The following is a 27,250-nucleotide window of genomic DNA, read 5'->3' on the forward strand; positions in this document are numbered from 1 at the left end:
GTTTCTGCACATACACAGTCGGACTGCACCTAATTTCCCTTGGTCTTCTGCCATTTCTCCCGAACACTCGACTTGCCACTTGACAGTAAAAATAATTTTGCTTAAGATAAACTAATGGGCATGCATTTGTAGGCTCGGTAGCCCATACCCTACTGTAGCTTGTGTGTAGTGACAGTCTCAATTACTCCAATGTTTAACCTCTTGAAGTAGTTCGAGGTCTTCCTTGACATTTTACAGGAGCTTATGTTGAGAAACATTAAATTCGGTAGACAGTATGGAAACCAGGTAAACATGGATGACAGACAGCCAGGAAGGGACATGATCAACGTGGGCTGAGCTCAACGTTGAGCTCCGCCCCCCATTGAGCCCGGCCCCGATCTGCACACTGCAGCCAGGCGTACTTGGAGATGGAGACTGTCGGGATGTGACCCCGGAACAGGACGCCTCCTTAGAAACAACACACCATTCAAATAAAATCCAAACGACAGAAAGCTGGACCAGGAGAGGTAAGCTATAATTAGTCTAAAGAAATTCCAGTTTCAATACTTGCAACGAAATCATCGTAGGTCCTGTAGTTCGCTAGCTAACGTTACACCGAGTGTTTGCGCTCGGGCTTCGCTACCTGGATGGAACTACCCTCTCATAGGAACTTCATTCAGGCTTTGTTAGAGCTTCCCAGCTAATGCACACTTGCAGTAATTAAGAAACAAAGCTTCTCGATTGTCCTATACCAATACAGACCGTTAAGGCGTTAGTGGGCATAATGTATGTGTTAATGTGAATTCGGAGTGTTGTCAGTCGCCTTTCGGTGCATATAGACCTTAACGTTACCCGTTTCCATGAGTTCGCTGGAATAACGTTTAAGCTGCTGGCTAGTTGTAGAAGACAGGAAGCGGCGTTTCGGCTAACTAGCCAGCTAGCTAGCTTGCTAGGTAGCAGTACAGAAACGTTTAAGTTCTACGTAAAGTAAAACTTTCATTATTTCGTCTGTTCATCAGTAACTAGGTTGTACTTCGGAGACTCTTGGGGTGTGGTGCTTACTAGGACTGTATTTTCACGTCTGATTGTTTAGTGATTGTTATAGCTATTGCTAGCTTTTTGTTTGCATACAGATGTGTGTGCAGACTCTATGCTCATTTTTATGATTGTATGTTAGTGGAACGCATGAAATTACTTATGCGTACGCCTTATGTTGATTTCATACTCAACGACTATGCTACCAGCAGTAGGCTATAACGTTAAAGGACATGGCTCTTTGTAACCCAGCCTCCTGTTTACGTTGTAGTTGTTGTTTTCCAGGGCAAGTATTGTCATATTTTGAGTGTGATTCAGTAACTTTAAACTAACAGTAATTAAATAACTTCACTACTTGTTGGCACGAGCCATTGGACGGCAATGCGTCTTGGTACACCCATCACTTTGCACCTACTGTTGGTTTCGGACGAATTCTATTTTGGGCGCTCCACACCCATGCATTCATTGTGCCCACAAGATGCTTGATTCCTCCAATGGTCCGCTAACGAATCGCATTCAGCCGTGGATTCTAACACGCTGCCTGTAGCAGGCACTCCAAGTGTGATGTGGGTGTCTGGGTTGGCCCTTCTCTCCTGGCTACTTGTGAACTTTCAAATGAACTACGCGGTTTATCTCCCGCTGTCTGCACATTCCCCTGAGCTATTGCTTCATGTTAGAATAGATTAACGTCTGACCGGATCCATCTCCTCCACCTCGCCTTCCCATCTGTGCCATGACGGGGGGCACGTCCCACGCAATCTAAATTCCTTGTGCCCCTCCATAATGCAAACCATGGGTTGGACCAGTTGGCCTTGGCTGACTGCATGAGTGCCTGTCTCACACACCTATGTTTGACACAAAATACCCCCCCATGCTCATTTGTGCAGTGCAACAAGATAATCAGTGCCTCTCCTTGTCCTGAGTTTAGACAAAGCATCTTTATGTCTTGTGAGTAAGTGACTGAAGGGTAATACAGTAATGTTGTCAGTGTATCCTGATTTAAAACCCTTTTACCATAGTGAGTAGAAAGGAAATGTGTGTAGCATTGTGTAGTAGGTCTCTAGAGTTATGCCTGCCAGTAGCCTTGTCCAACACATGTGCAGAGAAGGCTTTCAGCCCAACATATTGGTGCTACCACAAACCACAATGGGCTCCCTGTAACCTGGCCGCCGTGACGCACAGGCGGACTTGTGGGTCTTGTGAGGGTGCAGTTGGGAGTTGCCTGTGAGTTCATGCCTCGCATGGCGTTAACAAGACATTGACCTACTTATCAATCATAAGTTCACGAGCTAGTTCATCGCCATTGTCCGCAGATAGTGCGGCCATTGTGTAGCAACTGTAAATGCAGAATGGTAACTGTGCTATAAAAATAAAGGGAACTCGGCAGCATCGCACAACTGTAGCTCGGCGCTGCTGGTGGGTGTGTGGTCAGTTATGTCAGTATTGTTTGCATGTCCCAGTCACATGCCTAGGAGTAAAATAGCCTAGTGGTGATTGCGTTTGGTCATCCTTGAAGAAATATTTTGTTTCAGAACCCCAGCAATCTTTGCAGCTGCCATGGTCCAACTTCTCAACTGGCAGATCATGGTGCCACCACCCTTGGCCCTGGGTCAATACCCAGATATATAATACGCACAAGCTACTGTATTGTGTATGAGCATCTGCCAGGTGCTCATACACAAGGTGACATGAAACATCGATAGAGAGTTTTCTTCTAGTCAGTATATTTTTCTTGGTTAGACCTAATTGCCTATTCTGAAGTGCCGTTTGTTGCTCATTGAGCTCAATGCAAATCAAACCAGCTAATAGGCTAACTGAAATAACACCATGCCAATCTCTAGGTATGGTGAAGGGTATGTGATGATGTGGGGCTATTTTAATTCCAAAGGCCAAGGTAACTTTATCAGGATGCACAGTATTCTGGATCCATGAAATAACTGGCCTTTAAAAATAAAAATCTGCCTGGGAATTTAACATAGGGGTGGCAATACTTATGACCCCTGTATTTTAAGGAAGAACATTTATTTATGATACATTATTCATTCACTAAGAAAATTGGTTAGATAAAACCTAAAACCTAAAAGTTAGGTTAGATATTTCCTCATTTTTCACTTAAGGCATTAAGATCAATTTCCAAAAGATGATTTTATATTCCTCTTTTCAGTCAACTTTAGCATGGGTGCCAACACTTTTGGCCATCACTGTAATGTAGTTGAGTGTCAAAAGCGGAGTGCGCCGCACTCATGGCGGCGCCGGTGTGCGTTGGTCTTTATGCCTCTGTAAAGCACCCTCAGCTGTTTGTGGTGTCTGGAGGAGAGCCCTCTACTGACCAGCTGACCCACTTCATATTTTGTTTGGGCCGTCAACAACTGCAGTGCAAGCCTCCATCCACTCCAACACTCATTCATCTTGCCTGGGAAGTGGGAGTGGGAAGACTGAGGGTGACTAAATGGACTCATGGGTGCAATAGTAATGTTTGGAAGGAGGCTGAGCGTGGTATATCTCCAGTGATCTTGGCTATTCTCGTCGGGCTGTGCCGGCTCATTGACTCTGTAAGATGGAGATTTTCTTGACTACTCTTGAGGACATTGATGAGGCATTCGCTAGCTGAGTTTAGTGGACGTCTTGTTCCCTCGCTGGGCCTGTGTGCTGAGGAAATTGTGTGATGGATTGGGTTAAGTGCACACAGAGTGAGTTGTGTTTCTCCCAGCTGCTGCTGCTGGAAGGCAGGGATGGTGGTCTGTGACCTCCCTGACCCCCGTCACATGCAAGGGCCTATCGCATTTCTAGGGGTAATCTCTCGCAGCAGGCATTCGCTGCGTTCCCAAAGCCAGAGCTGGTGTAAGGGGAGCAGGCCATGTCAAAACATTCACCACAGAATCTCTCTCTCGCTCTCTCTCTCTCTCTCTCTCTCTCTCTCTCTCTCTCTCTCTCTCTCTCTCTTTTGTCATTCATTTGTCCAATCTCTTGTTTGCTTACTCTTTTGCTCTCTCTTGCTAGACTGTCACATGCTCTTTTTTTGTTTGAGTTTTTTTACATTATCTTGCTATTCTTTTCCCCCTTCCTTGTCATGCAGTCACTAACCAGTTGCCTTAAAATAGAATATTAATGTAGGCTTTCTGTTTTGCAGCCTTTCTTGCAAGAGTCTATCTTGAGTTTCATACCTCCTCTGTAAAAACCTGTTATTGTCATTGAGAAGAGCTGGAGACATCAGGAAAAATCATAGTACTTTTTACTCACCTTATCAGCGGTTTAAAAAAGTACCTTTAACAAACAACACCAGAGGGAAACGCTGCCATACTAAGTGTTTATTTTGTGTCACACAATATTTAGCAGTACATTATGGTAGGATCTCATGATTGTGACATACCTAGTCTTATAGCCTGCTGTATGGTGTGATTTGTGCGAGTTCAGTCAGTTCAACACTGTGCCAGTTGGCCCATTTTCCATGACAAATGGATCAGTATCAAGCCACAACACACATTGTGTGTATAGCCAAGAAACATATTAGTGCCACTGTGAAATGTCATGACCCTAGGAAGACGGTACAGATGCTTTCCAACTAAAAGCAGTTGGTGGCTGCCAGGGCATGGGGTTTGCTTCAGTTTAGTGTGACATTAAGCCAGGGTAAGCTGAGATTTACTGGCCAAACACAGACCCCTCTCAGGGACTAGTCAGTCTGTACGTGGAGGATCTTTGCTGATTACCTCTCTCTCTCTCTCTCTCTCTCTCTCTCTCTCTCTCTCTCTCTCTCTCTCTCTCTCTCTCTCTCTCTCTCTCTCTCTCTCTCACTGTGGCCGCTGCGTTGTCAGCCTTCTGGTGCATACTGGCTGCTGTCCATCACCCAGGTGGGTGCTACACATTGGTGGTGGTTAGTGAAGTTCCCCGTTCACTGTAAAGTTCTTTGGGTGCCTTGTTAAAAGCACTATAAATGCAAGTTGTTAACTCTCCTGAGCTAAACTCACAATCAAGAGCTACAGAGAGGGACGAGATGGCAATCAGAGGTTGAATGTACTGACAGTCTGGTTGGCTGAGAGCAATTTGAATCCTGATCTTCTGACAGCCTTTGCATTTTGGGTGGCAGGTGGTCTTCATGTTTTTGGACTGTTGTGCAGCGGAGGCGATCAGTTCCATGGTGATAAGCCACGTTATTGAAACGTATGGTGATGTGCCAAACATGTGCCATTTTCTACATAGTGTTATCATACTGTATTGCATAGCAGCTGCATCATAATGTTGCCAACTGCCCGAATAAATCAAACTGGAAGAGGAAGACTGCCTTGCAGTAGACAGTTTGGAGATGCTTAAAAAGCACCAAACAAGCGTTGTGTGTGTATGTGTGAATATTTGTTTCCATCCGACCTACACCTTTCTCAGTCTGACTCTAAAGCAATGGGGGCATCATGCTAACACTGGGTCCTAGATTGCTAGGGCCCTACCCTGTTCTTCTCTATGATCCTAACAAGCTAGTCACGCACACACATCTGCATTGCCTCCTCCTCTCTGCAGACGTCTACTCCTGTCTCGAGATGAGAGAGATGTAGAGAGAGAGAGAGAGAGAGATCTTTAATGTTTACCAGTCTGGCATCAAGTGTACTTGAACAGCATGGTGAAATCATCCCCAGTTCGTTTGTAAAACGGGTTGGAGACATGTCTTGACAACTGTTTGACGTGTGCGTGGGCGTGTTTCTTTTTTTCCTCTCTCCTTTTTCCCCATTTGCATTGTGTTCCTCATCCACAGAAGCATTTCCCTGTGGAATTCTCCAGAAACAAGCACATCATCTTCTGCTACAGATGAATCTTCTCTGAGCTGAAGTAGGGTATGGGTGAGGTAAAAAAAATATATATATAAACAAGTTCGGAAAAAAAGTGAAACATCAAACCCAATGTGGAGCTGTAGCCAGAGAGGCTCCAAAAGTGGCTTATTTTAGAGCTTCAAAAGGAATTCTGAGGATGGAGAACAAAAAAGAACATGTCTGAGCCATTTTAGGTACCTCTTCAAGCTGAGTAGAGTGTTCGTATTTCTGACCAATTTTCTCTGTCTCTGCCAGCGGGCGTCTGCTGCAGTTTGTCAGCCTGAGGAGAGGACCTGTCTGGATGAAAGGACCTGGGGGCCCTCCGGCACACTGGCCCTAGTCTTGCCCGAAGAGCGGGTGCAGTTAGCACTCGCTTTTAGCATTTTAAGCAGATGTCACAGATGACACTCGATGAGAGGGCGCGAGGGCTTTGAATTAAAAAAACGTTGTCTGATAGCGAGCACTAAAAATTAAAAATAGATGGCGCCTCTTTCACATTGATTAGGCCCGTCCTCTCTCATGTCCTCAGTGACATGACTCTGAGTCTGTGCTACCACTGGCAGGAGACTACACTCACTCCGCCTTTGTAGACTTCTTGCTAATGATTTTGATGACAGCCTGCATTTAGATTTGGGAAAGCTTTGCCGACAGTAGTGCTTAGTCTGTGTCTGTGCGAGGCCATTTTGTGTGTTTGTATGTATTGTGTGTGTGTGTGTGTGCGTGCGTGTGCGCCCTCGCTGTCTGAAAGCTCCCTGCCTCCGCTGTTGTTTTCACCTTCGCCAATCCTCGCAGTCATCAGCTGGTCTGCCTTCTCCCCCGTCAGAGGCCAGAGAGCGCAGACATGATCAAACGAGCCCGCTCTGTCGTTTCCCTCTCAAGAGCTGCCTCCCCCCAAGGTGTGCCTGGTCACACACACACACACCCACACACGCACACACACACACACACACACACACACACGCACACACAGGCAGCCCCCCACACAGTTTCTCTGTCTTTCATGTCCCCTTTCTTCCTGTTCGCTTTGAAAAGTCATCACCCCAAGCACATATAGTCGTTTTCTTTTTGTTTACTTTTTTGTCTGCCCTTATCCGAAAAGACAAGACAAGGTCCTTTTGAGACTGAGCTTCTTGACTTATTAGAATGACTGTTAACAGAGACCATGGATAATTATGCTTGAACTAGTAGCTGTTATGCAGTCTGTGATATTCAGAGCTGCAACAATTAGGGAGTATTGAATTGATCAATTGTTTTTTAAGGAAAATAAATATCTGTTTCAATTTTCTTTTTTTCTCTACTCATCAGTGACAGTTAGGCTAGTTACCTGAATATTCTTCCAGTACGGCCCAAAACAAGACATTTGAGGACGCCATCCTGAACTTGGGGAAACACTGATGTAGATGTTTTCACCATTTTCCGATATTTTATAATATAAAATTATACCAAATAATCAAATAACTATTTAACAAATAACTAATTAAAGAAAACAACTGACAGATGAATGGACAATGAAAATAATCATTAGTTGCAGACTGTAGACACAACACACTATGTGTTGGAACCATCGCAAAGGAAATGCCCATCAGCTGCACTGCCACCCCTGAAGTAGTGGCAGTAGAGTTTAAAGGATGAATATGCACCTGTCCTTATGTTGATTGTAAAGCATCACCTGGGCCCATCTGAATGAGGTCATCTCAATGAGGTTGTGGTGCTGAGTTAGGCCAGTCCAGACATGCGTGAGCATCTTTGTGTGGCTTGTTATGGTGATGGGGGTTGAAAGCAAGAGTATGGGAGGAGGTTGGGCTTTTGGGGGCCTAAGTCAGCTTTTCAATTAAATATAAGCCTAACATCAAACAGGCTGTCAACATATATTACAAGCCCTTGAGAGAGGGCTAGACGTATCAGAGTTGGGGTGTCTCCTGGGGGATTCTCTGTGACAGATTGAGAAATAAAAGGGTGTGTGTGTGTGTGTGTGTGTGTGTGTGTGTGTGTGTGTGTGTGTGTGTGTGTGTGTGTGTGTGTGTGTGTGTGTGTGTGTGTGTGTGTGTGTCTACGTGTCTACCCTGCTGTCTTCTTTATTTTCCCTCTATGGAAGCAGCACATCTCTTGCTAGCTACACTTTCATTTAACAATACTATTTGTCTCCAACTGGAAAATCAGCTTGGGTTCCACTGTATTTTCCACTGATGTGGAGTTCCTCCCCTACAAACCCACGACGAGAGCTGAAAAAAACACATGCTGTCATGCATCTCTTTGCAGTCAGCAAATAACACATTTCTCTCTCTCTCTCTCTCTCTTTCTCTCTCTTTCTCTCTCTCTCTCACTCTCTCCCCTCTCTCTCTCTCTCTTTTTCTCTCTCTCTCTCTCTCTTTTTCTCTCTCTCTCTCTCTCTCTTTCTCTCTCTCTCTCTCACTCTCCCCTCTCTCTCTCTCTCTCCCCTCTCTCTCTCTCACTCGCTCTCTCTCCCCTCTCTCATTCTGTCCGCACAGCCTTCTCTGCTTCCTACTCTTCATCTCCTCATATCTTCCCTTCCTCCTCCTCCTCTTCTCTTTCTCCCCCATCTTCCTCTCTACAATCTTTTTTTTCCTTCTCATTCTTTTGAAGGCCATGCAGAGTCTGACTGTGAAAATAGGTCATTAGCGAGCAGGGTGGATGTTGAGTGTGTGTGGGGGAGAGCAGGGCAGGGTAGGGTGAGTCGCTCTGTGAAAACTCCCATGAAATATTGATGAGGACCATTTCTATTGCTGTGCCAACCTGCACAACCACTTCCATCATCACAATTGGGCTGTACCCTGCCCCCATCGGTGTCTGGTCTCTCTCTGTGTGTGTGTATGTTTGCCTGTGTGTGCTTGCATGAGAGATGGTAACCTATAATCTACATCTGACTTGTGTTGTTTTGTTTGTGTATAAACACATAATTCATTAGTCCGGTCATCTGTGTGTAGGGCGGTGGGTGTGTTGTAAGCTACTGAACAAAACTGAAATGATATTCTCACTGCTGCCCCTACTGCCTTTAAGCTCCCAGATCTCGGTAACGAGGGCAGCATCTGTCTTTGCGCTATCATTGCATGTACTGCAGCTCAAAGCCCAAACAAGAATCCCCCAAAGCCTAAAGATATGTCTAAAAGCTTTTGGTGCATTTGGTGGAGATTCATTTGGACATCGGGTGGATTAAGTTGTTTTTCCCTCTCTTCTAAAAAATAAGAAAAAAATAAAAAGCCTGAAGCCCCAGAAATGTTTGGCGGTCACATATCCAAACTGGTAATTAGGTTAACTGGAGGATGTGGATCCAGGCGAGGTCAGGAGTCATTATAGGGCCATGTTTGCGTTGGTTTGGGTTTGTGGGCTGCCAGCAGGTTCAGGCTTTCCATAAAAGCTGGATGTTTTACAGTAATGGGCTTGTCTACAACAGCCTGTTGACGGGATGTTGATATTTGTTATGTTGTAACAGTGAGGTGTCGGTCTGCCATGCACTTACTTTTGTTGTTGTTGTTGTTGTTGTTTGTTTGTTTGTTTGTTTGTTTGTTTGTTTGTATTTGTGTTCAAAACATAGCAAAAGGATCAAACTTTATAAAGGATGTTAGCGTGTGTGTGGTGTGGTGGAGTGTTCTAAAGACTAAAAATTAATGCATTAGAAGAATTGGTAGAGTGGAGAACTGGGATGGTGTGTTAACGCATCAATATGCAACAATTAGTCACCTTTTCAGATGTGTTTTTTTCTCAAGCACAAGTTTGGCACAAGTTAGGCACAATGTGAAGCAGAGTGGTTTAGAACTGTTTTAGAAGTTCTTTTATTTGCATTGTAATGAACCCTCTCTTTCTGTAGCCTTTGCTTCAATCAGCTAGCATCACATATGTCATTCCTACCAGCCACCCAGGATATGCACTATGAAGTTTTGTCTCCCAGACAGGAACACACTGCAAAAATGAAATAAAACCTTGCGCAGCATAACATTGCTGACTGTATCGGCAAAGAACACCAGTTAGCAAGCTTCTGGTTGGTGTTCGCAAGGTTTTGCATGTCTTTTAGTTAGCTAGCACGCTAGTGTGAGAGAGAGAGAGAAGCTCCAGCTGTGCTGAGCTGTGCTCTGCTGGTGTGTGTGTCCCAGCAGTGCTGCGGGAGCTGGGGGGATGAACCGCGAGGAGGCCCCTGGGAAGACTCCGGAGGAGATGTACATCCAGCAGAAGGTGCGGGTGCTGCTAATGCTCAAGAAGATGGGATCTAACGTAAGTATCTGATTGCGCACACACACACGCACACACGCACGTTTGCCGATGCGGTCACACACACACACACACACACACACACACACACACACACACACACACACACATGCACATGCATGCTGACATGCTCACACACAGACACATACAAGCACGCACGCATACACACACACACACACACCCACACACACACGACCCCCCCAGATCCCACACTGATAATATGCATGCATGTACCTCACACCGCTCATAAATCAAATAGATAGATAGGAGATAGATAGTTTTATCGTCTTTCAAGAGCTGTTTATTCCACATTGATAAATGGGCTCTAGGCCTTGTTGGAAAAGGTCCTCTGCAACACGTTTTAATGCAGTGTGATCCAGTAAACCATGTTTAGTATTTCAAATCCTGCTTGAACCCCGACCCCTTTTTTTTCTCTCCCAGGCTTCACACGTAACGTTATTTCAACAAATAAGCTGTCATGTTGTTGTCGTTGTTACTAACCTGAGCTGCTGTTGTCTGCCATCCCTCTGCCGTAGCTGACGCCCAGTGAGGAGGCCTTCCTCAGGAATTACGCCGGTGTGGTGCACAGTCAGATGAGCCAACTACCGCAGCACCCCATTGACCAGGGTAAGATACCACCCCTCCCTTTACTGAAAGGAATCTACAGGGCATCTAACCTTCCTAACCTTCTCTGCCATCCCCTACACAGATGGTCACTGTGTGTGTGTGTGTGTGTGTGTGTGTGTGTGTGTGTGTGTGTGTGTGTGTGTGTGGCTGAGATGAGCGGTTAAGTTATTTAGATTATTGAGTTGCATACGTAGAATCTTGTGAATAAATGAAGTACCAAATTCGACATTTGGAATAGATAATGGCAGCCAGATGTTAAATATTACAGCAGTGTTTATGAACATTTGTGTTAGAAATGATATTTGATCACAGAGCTACATTAGAGACCTGCTTTTTTTCTTTTTCTCATTTAATATACATATCCACCACATGGGGGCGCCAGAGTAAAATAAATGAGTTCACCATGTGCCGCTCAGTAGGGCGGAACATGGCTTGCAAAACGGCTGGGATTAGTTCCCTTGATTTGACCAATCTTATCGGCAGCCCACCAGTTTCATGGCTTGCAAAACGGCTGGGATTAGTTCCCTTGATTTGACCAATCTTATCGGCAGCCCACCAGTTTCATATGCCAAATAATCTTCAGTGGAAAGTTTCCAAGTCCCTGTCAGACTCTGTCTATAAGGCTTTAGCTCTTCTCTGTTCGCTCAGCTTGTATTTACACAGACAGAATGGTTACCACTCTCGGACCACCTTTTCTGGCTGGTGGTTGAATGGGGTGCTATATGCTATATGGTTCTTTGCAGAGGATGCGACATAGATCAAGAAAGATATTTTTGAGTGTTTATGAGCGTATCCAGACCCAGCATCCGTGGAATTGCATGTCAAATTTAGCCCCACTTTAGGGTCATGAAATATGCATGAAAGCTTGGCTCTTCGTGAGCGGCGCTGTCAAGACTCTGCACTCTTCTTTTTCTGTTTCTTCTTCCTCTTCGTTCTCTTTCCCCAGCGCAGTCTTCATCAATAATGCACAAACAGGGTTGTTTAAGGTACATATAAATCTGCATTCCTAATTGTTCTGGGAAGACTTAGTGTGGATTTGTAGCACCAGTGCACACATATTGGAAGGTTTGCTTTCTTCTGTACTGCAGATAGTACTTTGCATCTTGAAACACTGGTGCTTTTGGTATGCTTGGTTTTCATTATTATTATTACTATTTAAATACCCATTTTAATGCAATATAAGTGTAAACGTAGGGACTCAAGCAATTGTTCATATTATCACGTATAATCATGTAGAATCTTCCCGGGGAGGAATTATTTTTCTAGAAGCTTCGCTCAGTGCACCCAAGCAGTCGATGAAGACCTTCTATCTCATTAAAGCCATACCAGTGAATTCATCATCATTTCATAGGAATAAACAGGGTTATTGATTCCCTGCAGGAATCTGAATTCATATGTCCTGGCTAAATTCCCGACCTGGCTCATTCAATCTGGCCCCATAATCATCCCTCAATGTAATTGACTAGTTCATTCATTCCCTCAATCTCCACCTCAAGCTGATGTGTTGTGAGAGTGCGTTATGGCTGCCATGCATCACTCAGGTGAGTGCTACACATTGGTGGTGGTTAGTAAGATACCCCTTGTGTTGTTGTTGTTGATGGTGGGATGGGAACATTGCTGCCTGCTCCTCCATGGGTGAAATGCACTTTTTTTGTTCTGCTTTCTTTCACACACTGTGACAATGCCACAAAAACAGCCACCAATAACTGGCCATATCTGGATTTCTGTGGGCTTTTGTGTCAGCTGAACTCACAATAGCATTGATGGCCGTGTCCTTTTGTGTTTTGCACTGGTGCACAGCCCTGGTTGGGAAACACGATAAGCGCCTCATTACAGTATCTGGTCACCAATCATTGGGCTGAACTCGTCTGTGGTGTTGACCTCTTCTCCTTAAGCATGGCCTTAAATTAGAACAGCCTCTCGACACAATATGGTTGGTGTGTCGTGGAGGAGAGAGAGAAGTGCTGAGCAGGCAGTCAGGGTTTCTAGTAGTTTCCCCTAGGGAGACCCCCTATATCGTATTCTCTCCACCAATACAAATATTGATCCAGGGGCCCTAACATGAGAAGCTACTGTGCTCTTGGGAGAGAGAGAGAGCCTACCTGACTACCCACCCTCAGGGAAGCACAAGTGAAAGTCATATCTCTAAGAAGAGTTACAAGAGGACAAAGATCTAAAAAAAAACACACACAGAATGATTGCTCATTTAGTAAGCTAATGCATGGTTCCAAATACCATAACAAAAATGATGACTGTGTTTGACATTTGACATGGTACATGCAGTTCATAATTGCGTCTGCCACAGATATTCACAGACCACTAGACACTGTTATGGCCAGTGATTGTATAGAAACAAAGCATGAATGCTGTTGAGTGATTCATCCTTTTCTTCATTCACTCATTCATCCACAGTGTTCCCTCTCTTTGGGGAAACCAGAGCGATTGTGCCTCTGTTGGAGGGAGAGTGCCGTCGCTGTCATGCAAGAGTATCAAATGTTTGCCTGAGTAAATGGAAGTGGCATCCACGCGGTTAATGAGAGCCCTGTGAAAGAGCCCCCAGTTCATCTGAGGCAGGGGGACAGTAAGGCATTTGTGTTTGTCGCACAGAGAGGGGGAGGTGGCACAGTGAGGGGCCCCAGTCGAACGCTCTCTTCAGGCCCTTCCTCGCCCGCTTTTGTTGCGCCACATCCACAAACAGGCCTGTATGTGCCTGGCCGCAAGCATCGGAGGTGCTGCTTTGTCATCGTGGTAGAATGCAATGTACCATGTTGCACCATACACTGACTGTTGTAACGAAAGGAACAAGCGAAAGGAAATATTTGTGAGCGGTGGAACAGTTCAAACAGTTTTCTGAGGAATACATTTTTGTGCATCTCTCTCTCTCTCTCTCTCTCTCTCTCTCTCTCTCTCTCTCTCTCTCTCTCTCTCTCTCTCTCTCTCTCTCTCTGCTCGGTTGCCGACGAGCAAACGGGCAGAGCCTCATTTGCATTCCAGATCATTTTAATTGGCACATTAGCATACACACAAATTATGAATCCTTTAATCCCGCTTTAATTTATTCGGGTGCCTTGAAGTTGAAAGTTTTTTTTGGGTGATGATGGGTGGTGCATTTCAGGAGGAGAGGCAGTGGGCGGAAGGGTCCCTTTTCATGCCGCATCAAAATGCACAAGGCACTGCGATGACCAAAAACGCATTAAATGGGGCCTGCAGAGAATTCGACTAGCCTGCTGAAGTTTGGCCACAGCTGAACACTGCACTCACCCCCCACCCCCTATAAATGTCTCTATTGATGCCCACCACTGGAAGATGAAAGGGAGGCTACCTCAGGACTTGAAGATACAGATAAGGCACTTAAAAGTGTGGCTGAATTCTGTGATTCCCTGGCTAGGGTCTAGTGCACTCTCTGTTGTAGCAGAGCTTAACGGTATGCTAATTACTGCACCGGCCTTTCTCCCCTGCTGTGACACCTGATGTGGGGAAATCAAACCCTTGGAAAAAAACAGAGATAAGATCCCTGAGACAGGGGGTGGGCGCAAAGATGAAACCTGATCCTGCAGTCATCGCAGACCATCTGGGGGGGTCAGAAACAATTGGTGAGTATGGTGGGTGGTTGTCATGGGGACGCGGACGGCGCCTAGAAGAACGCAGCTCCCCAATGGGGAGGACAGCGTCAGCGCCATGCGGTGGCAGGAGAGGTGTGGGCCTCATTAGGTGGCCTCCAGGAAGGGAGGCAAGCCGGGGTGCAAATTGGAAAAAAGGTGGTGTGAGAAAGCTGTGGCAGCAGGCGCGACAGTTTAGCTTTTTATAGCTGCACACCAAAACATAGTGTAGGCAAGAGGTGCAACTTTGTGTTGCTGTCTCTCGTACTTCACACACTTGCATGTGAAACAATGAGACAAAAAAAGGTGGGAAGCTGAAGCATCACAGCCATCTCTGGGTCTATCTTTTCTTTTCTTTTTTAATCGAACACCTGATGTGTCAGCCATGTTCAATGTCAGTGCTGCCCCCAAAAGCACAGATGGCTTCCAAGGAGGTGCGCAACACAGACACACATGGGTGTTTGTGCTCTTCGATCGGAGGCAGAAACAATAGGACGCTACCTGGCATTGTCCAGGCTGACTCTGCTCACAATACCACACTCTCCTCATGTATCAGACATCAGCGGTTGTGGAATCGAGCCTCTTTTGTGTCCCCCCCATAATCCCCTCTGGCAGCCTAATCCCCTCCCCTGTAACACTGAAGGGACACAAAGAGGGCTCTCGCCTCGGTCACATTTCCCTCAGAGGACACAAACAGGATTGCTACTGTTAGTCATCATCTAAAATGGCAGCTCTGACATCTTCCCTCTTCTTTTTACACCTTCCCCGTCTTATTTACTGTCAAAGCAGTAAATAAATGGATTTACATTGCATATTTAAAATGTACATAGTTTGTACCTATTATTTGAACATAGTTTGTTCTCATTTTCTGTTGAAGAGTGAAGGCTGGCAGAGAGGTTACAGAGTAGGAATAGGTCGAGGGAGCCAACCTTATCCCCTGGGCCTGGCTTTTTTACGGAACTTAAAAGTGCACATGTCATGTTCTTGTGGCTGTACACGCTGGCCGGTAAGTGGAGGTGAAGTATGTCCTCAGCCCCTCTATTCATCCAGATTGTGTCCTTAACTGCGTTCTGTGATTCCCCCTAGCACAGCTGTTACACTCGTTCGATCTGCCCTATTCGGAGTGTCTCTCTTCCCTTCTCAATGGCTCTGTGGCATTTGGGGACACGTCTAAGGACCCAGTCCCAACGAACAGATTGGGTGGCTTTGTTGTCGTCACTCATTTTTGACCGTTAAGATTCTGCCTAGACCCTAAAATAGAACTCGAGAAGACAGACGTGCGTCAAACTTACATCATTGATCTGAGTAACTCAAATCAGTGTAACATTGTAATATTATTTAACTTTGTTTCATGGAATATTCTGAGAATTTGGCATTTAAGATTGTTTCGTAATTCAAGGCGATTTCAGATTTAAGAAACAAGTACTTGCTTAAACTAGGCTGTATGTAATATGCAAACTTAAGTCTTGCACTATAATTACAGTAAATATTAAACATAAGCTGCAAATAAACTGCAAGTATTCCGTAATTGTGGATTACAGAAAACGGCCATATTGCCCCCACCCAGTCTCTTCAGCAGGATGAGCACATGGTGGGACAGTGGGGTCTGGAAGAAATGTAGAGAAAGGAGGGCAAGAAAGAGAGGGAGACAGAGAAGGAGGGAGTTACTGCAAGGTGGATTGAAGCTCGCCCGCAGCTGTTTGTTCACCGGCCTAAGCAGCCTGCTGGGTGGTGGTGATGCAATCTGATTCCATGATCTGTTGCCGGGGCAACGGGCTCAGAGGGGCCTGACGTCTGTGGTGCATTGGCTGAGGGCGTGCGAGCGCGTATGCGTGTGACTCTCCGCGCTGTGCCGCGCCTCGCGTCCTAGGGAGGGGCTCGCTGCCTTACTCGTCGTTAAGGAAGCCAGGACCATGAAAGGCATGAAGGGGAAGCGTTAGCGACTAGCGTTGCTCTGCTGCCTCCAGTTTAACGCGGAGCCCAGAACAGATGCTGCCAAGACTGAAGGCCAGAACTGATGTTCACTGACCTGTGGCCAGTAGCATTCTAACCTCTGCTTGTTTCGAACACACACGCGACACACACACACACACACACACACACACACACACACACACACACACACACACACACACACACACACACACACACACACAGCTCGTTATGCAAGGTTGAGCCCTCATTACGCAACTCACAGATGATTCTGGATCAAAGAGATGCTGATTGCCAGATCGAGTCTCTGCGCGCTATGACACACTGTTCCTATCAGCTTGGGTTGGCTGCTGTTGATGTTGTTGTTGATAGGGGGCCCGTATGCAGCTCTGCTCCAAATATCCCTGTTGCTTATGTGTCGATCCTGATCCACGTGAATCCCTACACACGGCTCCTCCCATCTCCACGCTCTCAGGAACGTCCCCCTGCGCAAGCCTTGAAGAGCACTCAATAATTCATTTAACAACAGACAGACAGAGGCAGAGAGAGAGAGGCCGAGGGGACCCGCCAGCATGTTAACCATTAAGCCCTGACAAAAGTGATATCATCTTTACATTTATGTGGAATGTTTGATTTGAGCGTGGCAGAGATATGGCCAGAGAGTCTTTGAGTCATGGAGGACGAGATTGGAAGTGAAGGAAAATACATGTGTAGATTAGAGAGGCCAGTGGGTTTTATTTACTTCCCTGTTCATGTTGAGAGAATATCTCAAGGCCCTTAGTACATAAGCCATAAATCCAAGTGAGTTGATGAACTGAACTTTGACTATGACTTTGACCTATCATGTTTGTCATGTTTGGTTATGGCAGTTCATAAAAAGGCTATACATATATATGAGTTATTAACCTTTTGCTGCTGTGTTAATTGGCATAAATTATTCCTGTCACTCATCTTTAGAAGGAGGTCAGTTTTTTTTATTGATCTAGATAATGCTCCCTGGTCTACGTGGGTGATGTCTCTGTGACTGATAATCAAGGGTAAAGAGCACTGCTTATTCACCCAGAACCATCCTTACAAAGATCAAGCCATACAGACCTAGCCGTTACTGGAAAGGATAATAGAAATCATGTCCCCCACCCCCCACCTTGACTGTGATGCAGAGGCCATTCCTACCATCCCGGTGGTTGGCAGGGGCACTGTTGCACTGTGGCGACTGCGGCTAATGATTACTGGCAGTGCCCTGGGGGAAGCTGAATTATGTCTGAGCTTGGCAGACTGCTGTGGTGGTGTAGTGGAAGATGGGTCTGCAGAGGCTCTTGGAGGACAGAGTGGCCTTCACCCCTGAAGCTGGTTCCGCAGCGTCTGTAGCTGTAGCTGCTGCTGCTCCTGCTCGTGCGTGTGGACTGGACTGCGGGGACATTGTGTTCTTCCTCAGGGCCTTGTGTGGAAGGAGTACAGGATAACACCACTGGGGCAAATGCTTAGAAAAGGAGACGGATACATATCTGAGATGATTTTGTTTGTGCCTCAATCCATCGAGTTCAGTTGTTTTCTTGTACTGACATACATCATGTATACTGTGTGTGTGTGTGTGTGTGTGTGTGTGTGTGTGTTTTTTCTCCTTGAGCACGTACTCCTGGCTGAAAGCTCTGCAGTTCCCAGCGTGACAACCTGTCACCGAGGGGCTGTGTTTATTTTTGGCATCACCTTGCGAAAGAGCAGGCGGTCTTACCGCAGTCACCTGCCTGCGTGACGGAGGCGGGCACGTCTGAAGTGTGCGTCCCCCCCTCTGCGCGACAGACAGCGGGATTACAGAAGGACGTTAATCCCGCACCCAGCAGAGGGGGATTGGGTGTATCAGATTGGACCCGGCAGTCTCCTCCCACATGAAAGACGGATTGAGTCCACATGAAAGGACCCTCCCCTCCCACCCCAAGCCCACCTCCCCTCCCCCACCTCTTAACTCCTGTCCCCCCCGCCACCTCCCCCTGCGCTTATGCCCATTAAACTCAGGTCGACCTGAACTTGCTGCGGAAACCTCCTAATTATGGCCCTTTTTGATGTGCTGGGCAGACTCCTAGCCCACCGTGCAGGGGAGCCTTTTAACCAGCCTGTGAAAAAGGCTGGCTTCACTCCCCCTCCTCATTCTCCTCCTCCCATCTCTTAGCCCCTCTCTCTCCCTCCCTCCCTCTCTCTCGCCCCCCCCCTCCCTGTGTGATGGATGTGTATAATATAGTCTGTGGCCTACTTTCATCTACCTCATAATCAAATCCAACAGAGCATCATAGGAAGCATGTGCAGCCCTCTTTTTTTTTTACAGGGAAGGTGAGCAAACATTCACCTTCCCCTTCCCTTTTTTTCTACCACACACACACACACACACACACTCTCTCTCTCTCTCTTTCTCTTTATTTCTTTCTCTCTCTCACACACACATTGGAGCATTCAGCTCTAGAGCATATCCAAGTGTCTCTTGGAGATGTCAGCGACTGATTTGGCTGTAAAAATAAGACATGCGTGTGCCACCTACTCGGTAGGGTATTTTTACTGTCACTCGCCAAGCAACAGCAATTATGTGTCTAATGGACACCACCCCCCACCCCCATTCACTCCTCTTGTCAGTTTGTGATTGGTTTAGCACAAGATAATTTATAATGGAGCTGTTATGGCCACATAATGACAAAATTGCACCAAGCTCAAAAGCACATATCTTGTCAATTACGTGTATACAGTAAGTACATAAAAATGCCTATGCAGAAATGCATACTGGATGTGACATGAGGAGGATGTGGGGTTAGCATTTCTTGTCTCTGATGGAGGAAAAGCTGCGTTGCGGACCATAAACTATTCTGCAGTTAACAAGACAAGGGCCAGTAGTGAGTGATGCGTCTATTCTGAGAGAAATGATCCTGTTATGAGAGCCCCTGAAACATGTCTTGACGCCTCATTATAAGACTTTACAGGGCACCTTAGGGCACTTTAACTGATGAATATCGCTCTGTTTGACCCCAGGTGTGTCCTGTTTGGTCTTTGTGCTTGTTGGCTTCATGGACAATGGGGCAGCCTTTGTTGACTCTCTGTGTGTGTGTGTGCACGCATGTTTGTTTTCCCTGTCTGGGACGGCATTCGTAATCCAGGATTTGAATTGATTCGCTTCCATCCCTGTCGGTATCTGGCGTCAGACCTGACTGAAATCACAAGTGGGTCTGCCGTGTGCTCGCACAGGCTGTCATCCAGCTCAGTGTACGGATACTACCCCTCCTAGAAAACACACGCACACACACTCACACACTCACCACTAGGAAATAACTCACCTGCAAACGTCACAAACACACACATACTTTTTGCGGTCGGAGTTGGTGTCCTTTACGTGTATGAGAAGTGATATAGTGGCTGTCTGCCTGTTGATTGGTTCGTTGGTTGTCGGTGTTGGGTCGTTATTTTCAGCCTCAGCAAACCATCCGTCGTCGAATGTTGTCAGGGTCAAAGGTTAGAGTCAACTACTCCTGGAGCGCTGAGGGGGTTGGATGCTCCATAATGTGTGCCCGTTTTTCAGGAAGTGCCTCTTCTGTTTATGATTGGAAAGTACAGTCTTTGGGAAACAGCTTGGTGGATTATTTAACAAAGCCACTTTAAAGGGTGGAAATGAATATTGTGGCATTAGCGGTTCCCATGTGAATTTGGGGACCATGGTTTAAAAGACCAAAAAGCGTTTAGATATTGGACATGATACTTCTGAACAATATTACAGTATCCGACATGTATACTTTACTTGCATAGGTATGCTTTTTGTTTCCGGTTGATGAAAATGCTTTCATGCAGTAGTGGACACACACACACACACACACACATATACACACACACACACACACACACACACACATATATACACACACACACACACACACACACACACACACACACACACACACACACAGCCTTCCATATTTGTATGCCCTAGGCCTAAATGTTCTCTATTTTGGTAGTGAGTGTTTTTATATTTTTTGCTTTGAGGCCAAATGAGATTTTCGACAGTGGAGAGCTATAAATAGAAGAACTGAACGGAATAGAATCTTAGTAGGCTAAAGTGTATTGGACCATCTATGCCAAAAGCAGTGATGTATGTCAATCCACCAGGGCCAGCGCCTGTGAAATGATAAATAGTGTGTTGTGGGTGAGATTATCAGTGGATTAAAACACACAAACAAAAACAAAAGCCGAGCTGATCACTCGCTGACTGTGGTGGTTGACGTGTAGCCAACAGTCATAGATTCAAACAAGACTTGTATCCTCTAGGACAGTCATTGCATGATTTTTTTGTGTTGCCTATGTGTGAGACGGTTTTGCTAGGGATTAGTGTCTTTGATGCAGAGCGTGACGACTGCCTGCTCTGGCTTTGTGTTTTTTTGTCCTCTCAGAACAAGCTGAAAATCCTCCGTCATTTATCATGACTCACTCACTCGCACTATTTTGCCTGAAATGCACCGACGTGTAATCACGACAACACCAATCAATGCCTGTCCCAGTTGTATAGTCTCAATTTTCTCCTCAGCAGTTAATGTTGTTATTTTGTGTGTGTGTGTGTATACGTGCGTGCATGTGTGTGACTCCAAAACAGCCCAGAGTGTTTTGATGGAGGGTTATTATTCATATCCTCGTAGCATCAGTCGGCAGATTGGCCTGCGGCTGGAAAAAAAGCTCTCTGTCTCAGATAATAGAAATGCTTACGCTGTGATCTCTCTGCTGCTCTGGCAGGCGCAGAGGACGTGGTGATGGCCTTCTCCCGACAAGAGACGGAGGACCGGAGGCAGTGACGTCCCACCAGCCTGCTGCGACACGCCGCGCCCTGCTGTGCTGTGCTGTGTCGTGTCGCGCCTCCAAACCTAACACTGTGGATGGAACAGGAGAGTGGACGAGCGTTGGGATAGGGATGGAAGGGGGGGGGGTGAATCCATCATGGGCACTTTGCTGGGTCCTTCCACTCCTTACCCTCCCTCTCTCCCTCTCCCCTTCCCTTTCTCTCTCTCTCTCACCTTTCTTCCTCTCCTCCTCCTCCTCCTCCTCCTCCTCCTCCTCCCGATATGAACTGCCACACTAAGCACCCTCACTCCAGTGGTCCCAGGCCATGGTGATGGGGGAAGGCGCCGAGAGAAGAAATGGGAGAAACTGTTGTGAGTGCATAACCATTTCTTTGTTGGATTTTAGTCATTGTTTTGTGAGGAGTTTTTTGTTTGTTTGTTATATGTTTTGTTTTGCATCATGTATTATTGGGGCAGTGTTGTGTTTGATGTGTGTATGTCTCAGAGTGTGTGAATGGACCAACATTATCCATTTGTTTGGTCAAACTAAAGGGGAGACAGTGGTGGGGTGGGGGAGGGACTAGATGTTTTTCAAGGGTGTCCTTAGAAGGGCCGTCATATTATGTTCATTTGTTGTGTGATTGTTATCGACAGAACCAGGCAGGCAAAGGGGGTGTTTATGTGACGTGTCATGTTTTGGTTTTCCTCATTCAAATGAATGAGAAGTGCTCTTTGCATAGTTTCTTTTTATTTCACACTAAAAGCTAAAGTGCTGAGGCGCCTACAGACTGTCCACAATGAAACCGGAAGAATCCACACATAAGCAAGCACATTCTTTAAAAAAAAAAAGGTGCATACAAATTTCCTTCACAGAAAAAGTCTTTTCACTGAAATGTACTGACTTAACCTGTTTTTTATTGTATAAACAGTAAGAAAAATAGGACAATGAATGACGTGTGCCAACTGTGTTTTTTGTAACATTTTAAGAATCTGATGAATGTCTTAGTTCTTAATTTATTGTTTATCTTGTTAAACTCTAACTCCAGTGAAGGGTGTTTTGCTCATGACACAAGGCCTGATGGACTGTAATTTACAACCATACTCATCATCCTGGTCATGTTTGCAAAAATTCAGACACTGTGGAACTAGGCGTTGTATAATGTTTGATCAGTAGCCGAAAAATAAATGAATCTCCTGACTTGTGAGATGTAATTAGCAGAGTATTTAGCTGTTGTTCTTGAAACCCCAAATCAAAGCTCCACTGTGCTATGAGACAGAGGTAACTAAAGACCAGTCACACTTATTCAGAACCTCAGCCTTAAAACATCATGCACACATCCTTGCACCAACAGCAAGAGAAGCACGGACACAGTACATAGTTAGCTCCCAACTCTGTAATCTTTTAATTGTTGTAGTTATGCCAATAGCATGAAGAGCTAAAAGGGAATATCCAGAACAGTGTTTTAAACACCATTAAGTTACCCCCTGAGACCTCAAACAGAAACACTTGATAATCGTGTTCGTTAGTTAGTTTCTTCTGAACTGGAATGTCAAAAATAATTTTTCATTTCTTTTTTTTCTAATCTGCATTATATTTTTGGTCTTTTTTGGTGATGACATGGCACCATGGGCAATATTTAATGTGTATAAATATATTTTGTTAACATGCTTAACTTAAAAAAAAAACAAGTGTAACTTAATGTTTTATGAAATTAAGCATGCTTGCCTTGGGGTTTTTAAAGTGTTCATTTCAGTAGTTCTTCAAAGAATCGTGACTCATTGACCATCACTTGTACATCCCTGATATCTGCGGAAGGTCGTCCTCTTGGACATCATAGGTTTTTATCATTATTGTTGTCGTCCATTTTATCTTGTTGGCAATAATGGCAGAAATCTTGAAACTGAATGTCCTCAGTGTTATGGCTAATGACATATTTCATTTCTCTGTCAGTGACAAGGAAGTCTGTTCTTTATATGTTTACTTTTGTTTTTATTTGTTTCTAAAACATTTTTGCCTATGCATTTTTGTCCCTTAATCAACAGTCTTACTGTGATGACATCAGGTTTTGTACATTTAGGCCCAGCATCTCTAGTCTCTATTAGTATAAGAATGTCTGTTTACTTACATTGGACTTAAAGTCTAAATAATTGACAGCATGCTGTTTATGATCCCTAGTGCTGTATATCTTTTAATGTGATGGCCTGATGTTGCCTAGCTGTCGTTCTTTGGGTTCTAAAAATTGTGTTGCTTTTTTTGTATTTTGATTTTTTTTTTTTTTTTTTTTTTTTTTTTTTTTTTTTTTCATTGATAACTGATTAGTTGGTTTTTGCTATATGGCTGCTGACCATGTCTTTTGACTAAATGCTTCCAAAACCTATACCAACTGAACCATTAAAAGAATTTAAAGAAGGCTGTCATACTGTTCTGTCTTTTTCTTTTCATTAGCATTGTCTCAAATAGACAAACAACTGACAAAGCACACGTGTAAGCTACAATGTTATGGTGCTGCCGCATGCTTTGTGGGGTTATTATTAGGAGTGTGTGTGTTATGTTCCCTTAGTCACGTTTCCCTGTAGTGCAGTGTGTCTGCGGAGACTGCAGAGTGCCTGTGCTATGCTGTGCTGTGCTGTGTTAGCTTCGCTCCTCCTCCACGCCTCAGACAGCCAGGGTCTCTCCAGGAGATGGTTCATGCCGTGCCGGCCTCATAATCAGGCCATATTTTCTCAGCTTGGTGGAAGTCCCGTCATCTCCAGGCACGGGGCACCAATCAGATAAGCCTCGGGGACTGGCGTTGGCCATATCTGCAGCGGCGGTGCAAGCACAGGACTGCCGTCCTGCAGGACACGCCACTGAGATAACGCTCCATCTAGGGCCGTGTGGGAGTGAACCATCAGCTACATTAAAATGATTGTCCAAAGAAAAGAATTTTGTTTTTCTTTCCCCATCTTTTTTTGCCTCTTATCTTTTGTACTCTTCCCATTTCTTCTGTTCTTTACTTTCCTTTGTTTTATCTCCCTGGCCCTTTCTGCAGCACATTGTTTAGGATTTCTGACAAATTCTTGGAAGCTGTCTTGGCTGCTGTGGTTGTATTAATAAGGACTTTGTCAGCTCTCTGCTGCACTCAGTCTGATTCTCTCTCCGTTCATCGACTGAGAGGTATGCAGAGAGCTGTTTGCTCACACGTGAATGCCTTAGGTGACATTCATCCGCCTTAATGTCAACAAGCATGGCTCTTTTTATTTTTGGTGTGTCCTTGGAGAAATGTTTTGTTCTCAGAGTATTCCATCAGCTCGATCTTGGCAACCAATGATGTCGCGCACCAAACCACAGAAGGTGACAGTGGTAGTCTAAATCATTCAGTGTGTGTGTGTGTGTGTGTGTTTTCTCCTGAAAAGACCAACATCTCTTCTGAACGGTTTCTGAAGCCGCTTCTCACAGATGCAATAAATCCTGGAGCTTTAGAGACGGCCGGCTCGGGAACAGAGCCCAGCTGTCATTGTGTTTAAACAAGCGCGTGTCACCGCCGACTGCATTACGCGTGGCACATCATGGGCTGAGGGGTTCACCTCATGCCATGCACTTGACTTTCACACACAAGCTGGCAGAATGACCCATGTATTTCAATCTGAAAGGTAATCACAAAATTGGAATGGATTTTTTCTTCATGAAAACATTCTTCCAAGGTTTCAAAAATTGTATTATTCTGAAGTGGTAAGAAAGGATTAGACTGACTGGCTGGCTGCGGTGGTAATGAATTGGTTTGCAGTGTTGCGTGCCTTCACCTTCAGCTGAACTGCGGCCATGCTAAGCCCCCAGACTGGCTGAGGGGTGCCCTGGGAAATCTGAGCTGTGTGACTAACGGGCACCACTGGCAAACTTACAGTACAGTAGATTTGAGCACCCCCACACACACACACACACACACTCTCTCTCTTTCTGTGTATGTGTGTCTCCAATGTGAGGTGATAACTGCCTCCGGCATGCCACATTACGCAACAGTGAGGGTCTGGACATTATAGCTTAGCACACACCACTCCGTTGAGACAGCAGTCAACAAGCCGAAGCAAGCACAGCATGGGCCAGCTTGCGACTCTAAACCATCAACCCCTGCCAAGACAGTGAGAGAAGGATGTGGGGGGGGGCTTCACTCTATTTGGTTGGTTATGAGATGCTGATTAGATTAACTGAAAGAAAGGCATGGAGATGTCTTATCTGATGCAGGCCTAGACAAACTATGTCTGGGCAGTGGGCAGAAGTACAGCCCGATCGATGGTCTGCCATGTCCATTAAATTAATCTTTTTTTTTAAGTTCCACTCAGCTTTTGTAACCAACAGCAACGTTCTTGAGGAAGGCAGCTTCAGTTTGAGTAACAATTAGAGGAACTAAGACTGGATTCTTTGCCCACCACTTGCTGTGACCCTTTAATGACTGCACACAAAATGGAAAGGTTAAAAGCACATGACATCACAATCACTGCATACTTACTGCAGTCTTGGGTCTTTGTTGCCTCCAGTTAAGCATAGTCTGTTGCTGGCAAGACTATCAAGATGTGGCATTAGTCCATGTTCTCCTGAGGGTGCAACAGGCACAGGGAGCCTCTGAGAGGCATCAACATGTTTGCATTTCTAACTGAAAGGCCCCTGCACGAAGGGAAGCACTTGAGCGCACACAAAGCGGACACCGAAGCCATTGTCAGCTTGGCACAAGGTGTTTGAATTTGGAGATGTTTCAACTATCAGTTACTTGCCATCTATGCTACTGTCTTTGCACACACCATTCCACAGGCAGACCCTATGCTATTGGTTTAGCTTAGCTGCACAACATTCGAAGATATGCTGTATTTTTATGAAACGCCTCAATTTCATCTCACAACAGGACTTTCTTGTCCTTTCTAGCTTATCTTTTTATTATGGAAACTTGTCAATGTGTGCATAGGGAGTCAGACAACACATCATTACTTACGGAGCAGCATGCAATGAATTTGACTTTGCGGTAGTGTTGCTAGCCATCCCCTAATTACCGAGACATGATGCTTCTATGAAAGCATTCATTAACAGAGGCTTTGGTGTGGAAGACTTTTCCGTATTTCAACTCAGCAGGTGTCTCATTTGCATTTAGTTATCTGTTTTCCTTAATGGTGTGTGGGGAGTCACCACTGAACTGTGTTTAGTTTGGTGTACTCCAGACAGAGGCATAAACAAGGAGAACCATTTAGCAGATGATGCATTTAAGGAAAGCAGTAAATTAAAAAACAACCCAGCACCATCTAGACGGCCATCTCAAGTAGCCTGCTTGAGGCCGACTGCTACCATTTCACATGATTTGTTGGATGCTTGGCTGAAGTTCTGTCTTGAAAAGATGCGAGGGAAGCAAAAATGAATTGTATAATGCTCGGAGAAGCGAATGGGAGGGAGATATCTGCTAAATTAATCATAAGCTTAGAAGAGAGCTGAAGTGAATCTGCAGCATAATGCTGTGTGTGTGTGTGTGTGTGTGTGTGTGTGTGTGTGTGTGTGGGGGGGGTCTGGTGCAGCCACCCTCAACCCCTCCTCATTGTCCTCAGCAATGTGCCAAATGGCTTTGTTGATAGTGATGAGCCATGGCGAGCTGGGGGTGAAGAGGGATTGGAGTCTGGGCCTGTCTCATCGTGAGGGCCCTGATGGATCCTCCTCTTCTCACAGTGGAGATGAGTGGCGATGGGCATATACTGTGTGTGATGGAGATTGGGAAGAGGGAAAAAAGAGAGGGAAAGTAACACCATCTGGTCCCTCAATTTAGCCATACAAGCTTTCAGTAAACCGGTGGTGAGTTTCTCCCTACTAGTGAGCTTTTCACTCTATTTTTCATTATCTGCTATATATTTATAGCTATCTATATCTATATTTCCCCTCAGTTTTTTTTCTATTGGTTTGATAATCTATTGTTCTATTTAGTTACTGTAAAGCAACTTGTACTTGTACACATTAACTGGTTCACGGATAACAAGGTCAAATGATTTTAGATTATTCAATGGAAGCATTATACCAGAAATAAGTCACACTTTCCATAAAGGTTCCTTTAACCAACATTAGTTAATGCATTAGTTCACATGAACAAACCATGTCATACGTCAGTATTTATAAACCATACGTGACCTTATTTGTGCTTTATTCATGTTTGCTACAGTGCGTTGACTTTTGTGAGGAGGTCATTTATGTAAAGAATTAACAGCAATTCTGTGCTGTAGCTGTTGGGTTGCTAAAAAATGACAGCTGAAT

General features: G+C 45.2%; 1 protein-coding gene across 2 annotated transcripts; it reads left to right on the forward strand.

The window, feature by feature from the left end:
* The first annotated feature begins 379 nt into the window (after positions 1–379).
* Positions 380–23,405, forward strand: ctnnbip1 (catenin, beta interacting protein 1). Of its 2 annotated transcripts, none has more exons than XM_048241710.1 (4): positions 380–506; positions 9,920–10,037; positions 10,571–10,661; positions 20,948–23,405. In XM_048241710.1, the coding sequence occupies exons 2-4, from the start codon at positions 9,942–9,944 to the stop codon at positions 21,004–21,006; spliced, it is 246 nt and encodes an 81-aa protein (XP_048097667.1). In that variant the 5' UTR covers positions 380–506; positions 9,920–9,941; the 3' UTR covers positions 21,007–23,405. The 2 variants fall into 2 exon arrangements, with proteins under 2 accessions (XP_048097667.1, XP_048097668.1); XM_048241711.1 differs by having other exon boundaries at positions 9,923–10,037.
* Positions 23,406–27,250: the final 3,845 nt, after the last annotated feature.

Source organism: Alosa alosa, chromosome 4 (assembly GCF_017589495.1).
Source record: "Alosa alosa isolate M-15738 ecotype Scorff River chromosome 4, AALO_Geno_1.1, whole genome shotgun sequence".
Classification (NCBI taxonomy): domain Eukaryota; kingdom Metazoa; phylum Chordata; class Actinopteri; order Clupeiformes; family Clupeidae; genus Alosa; species Alosa alosa.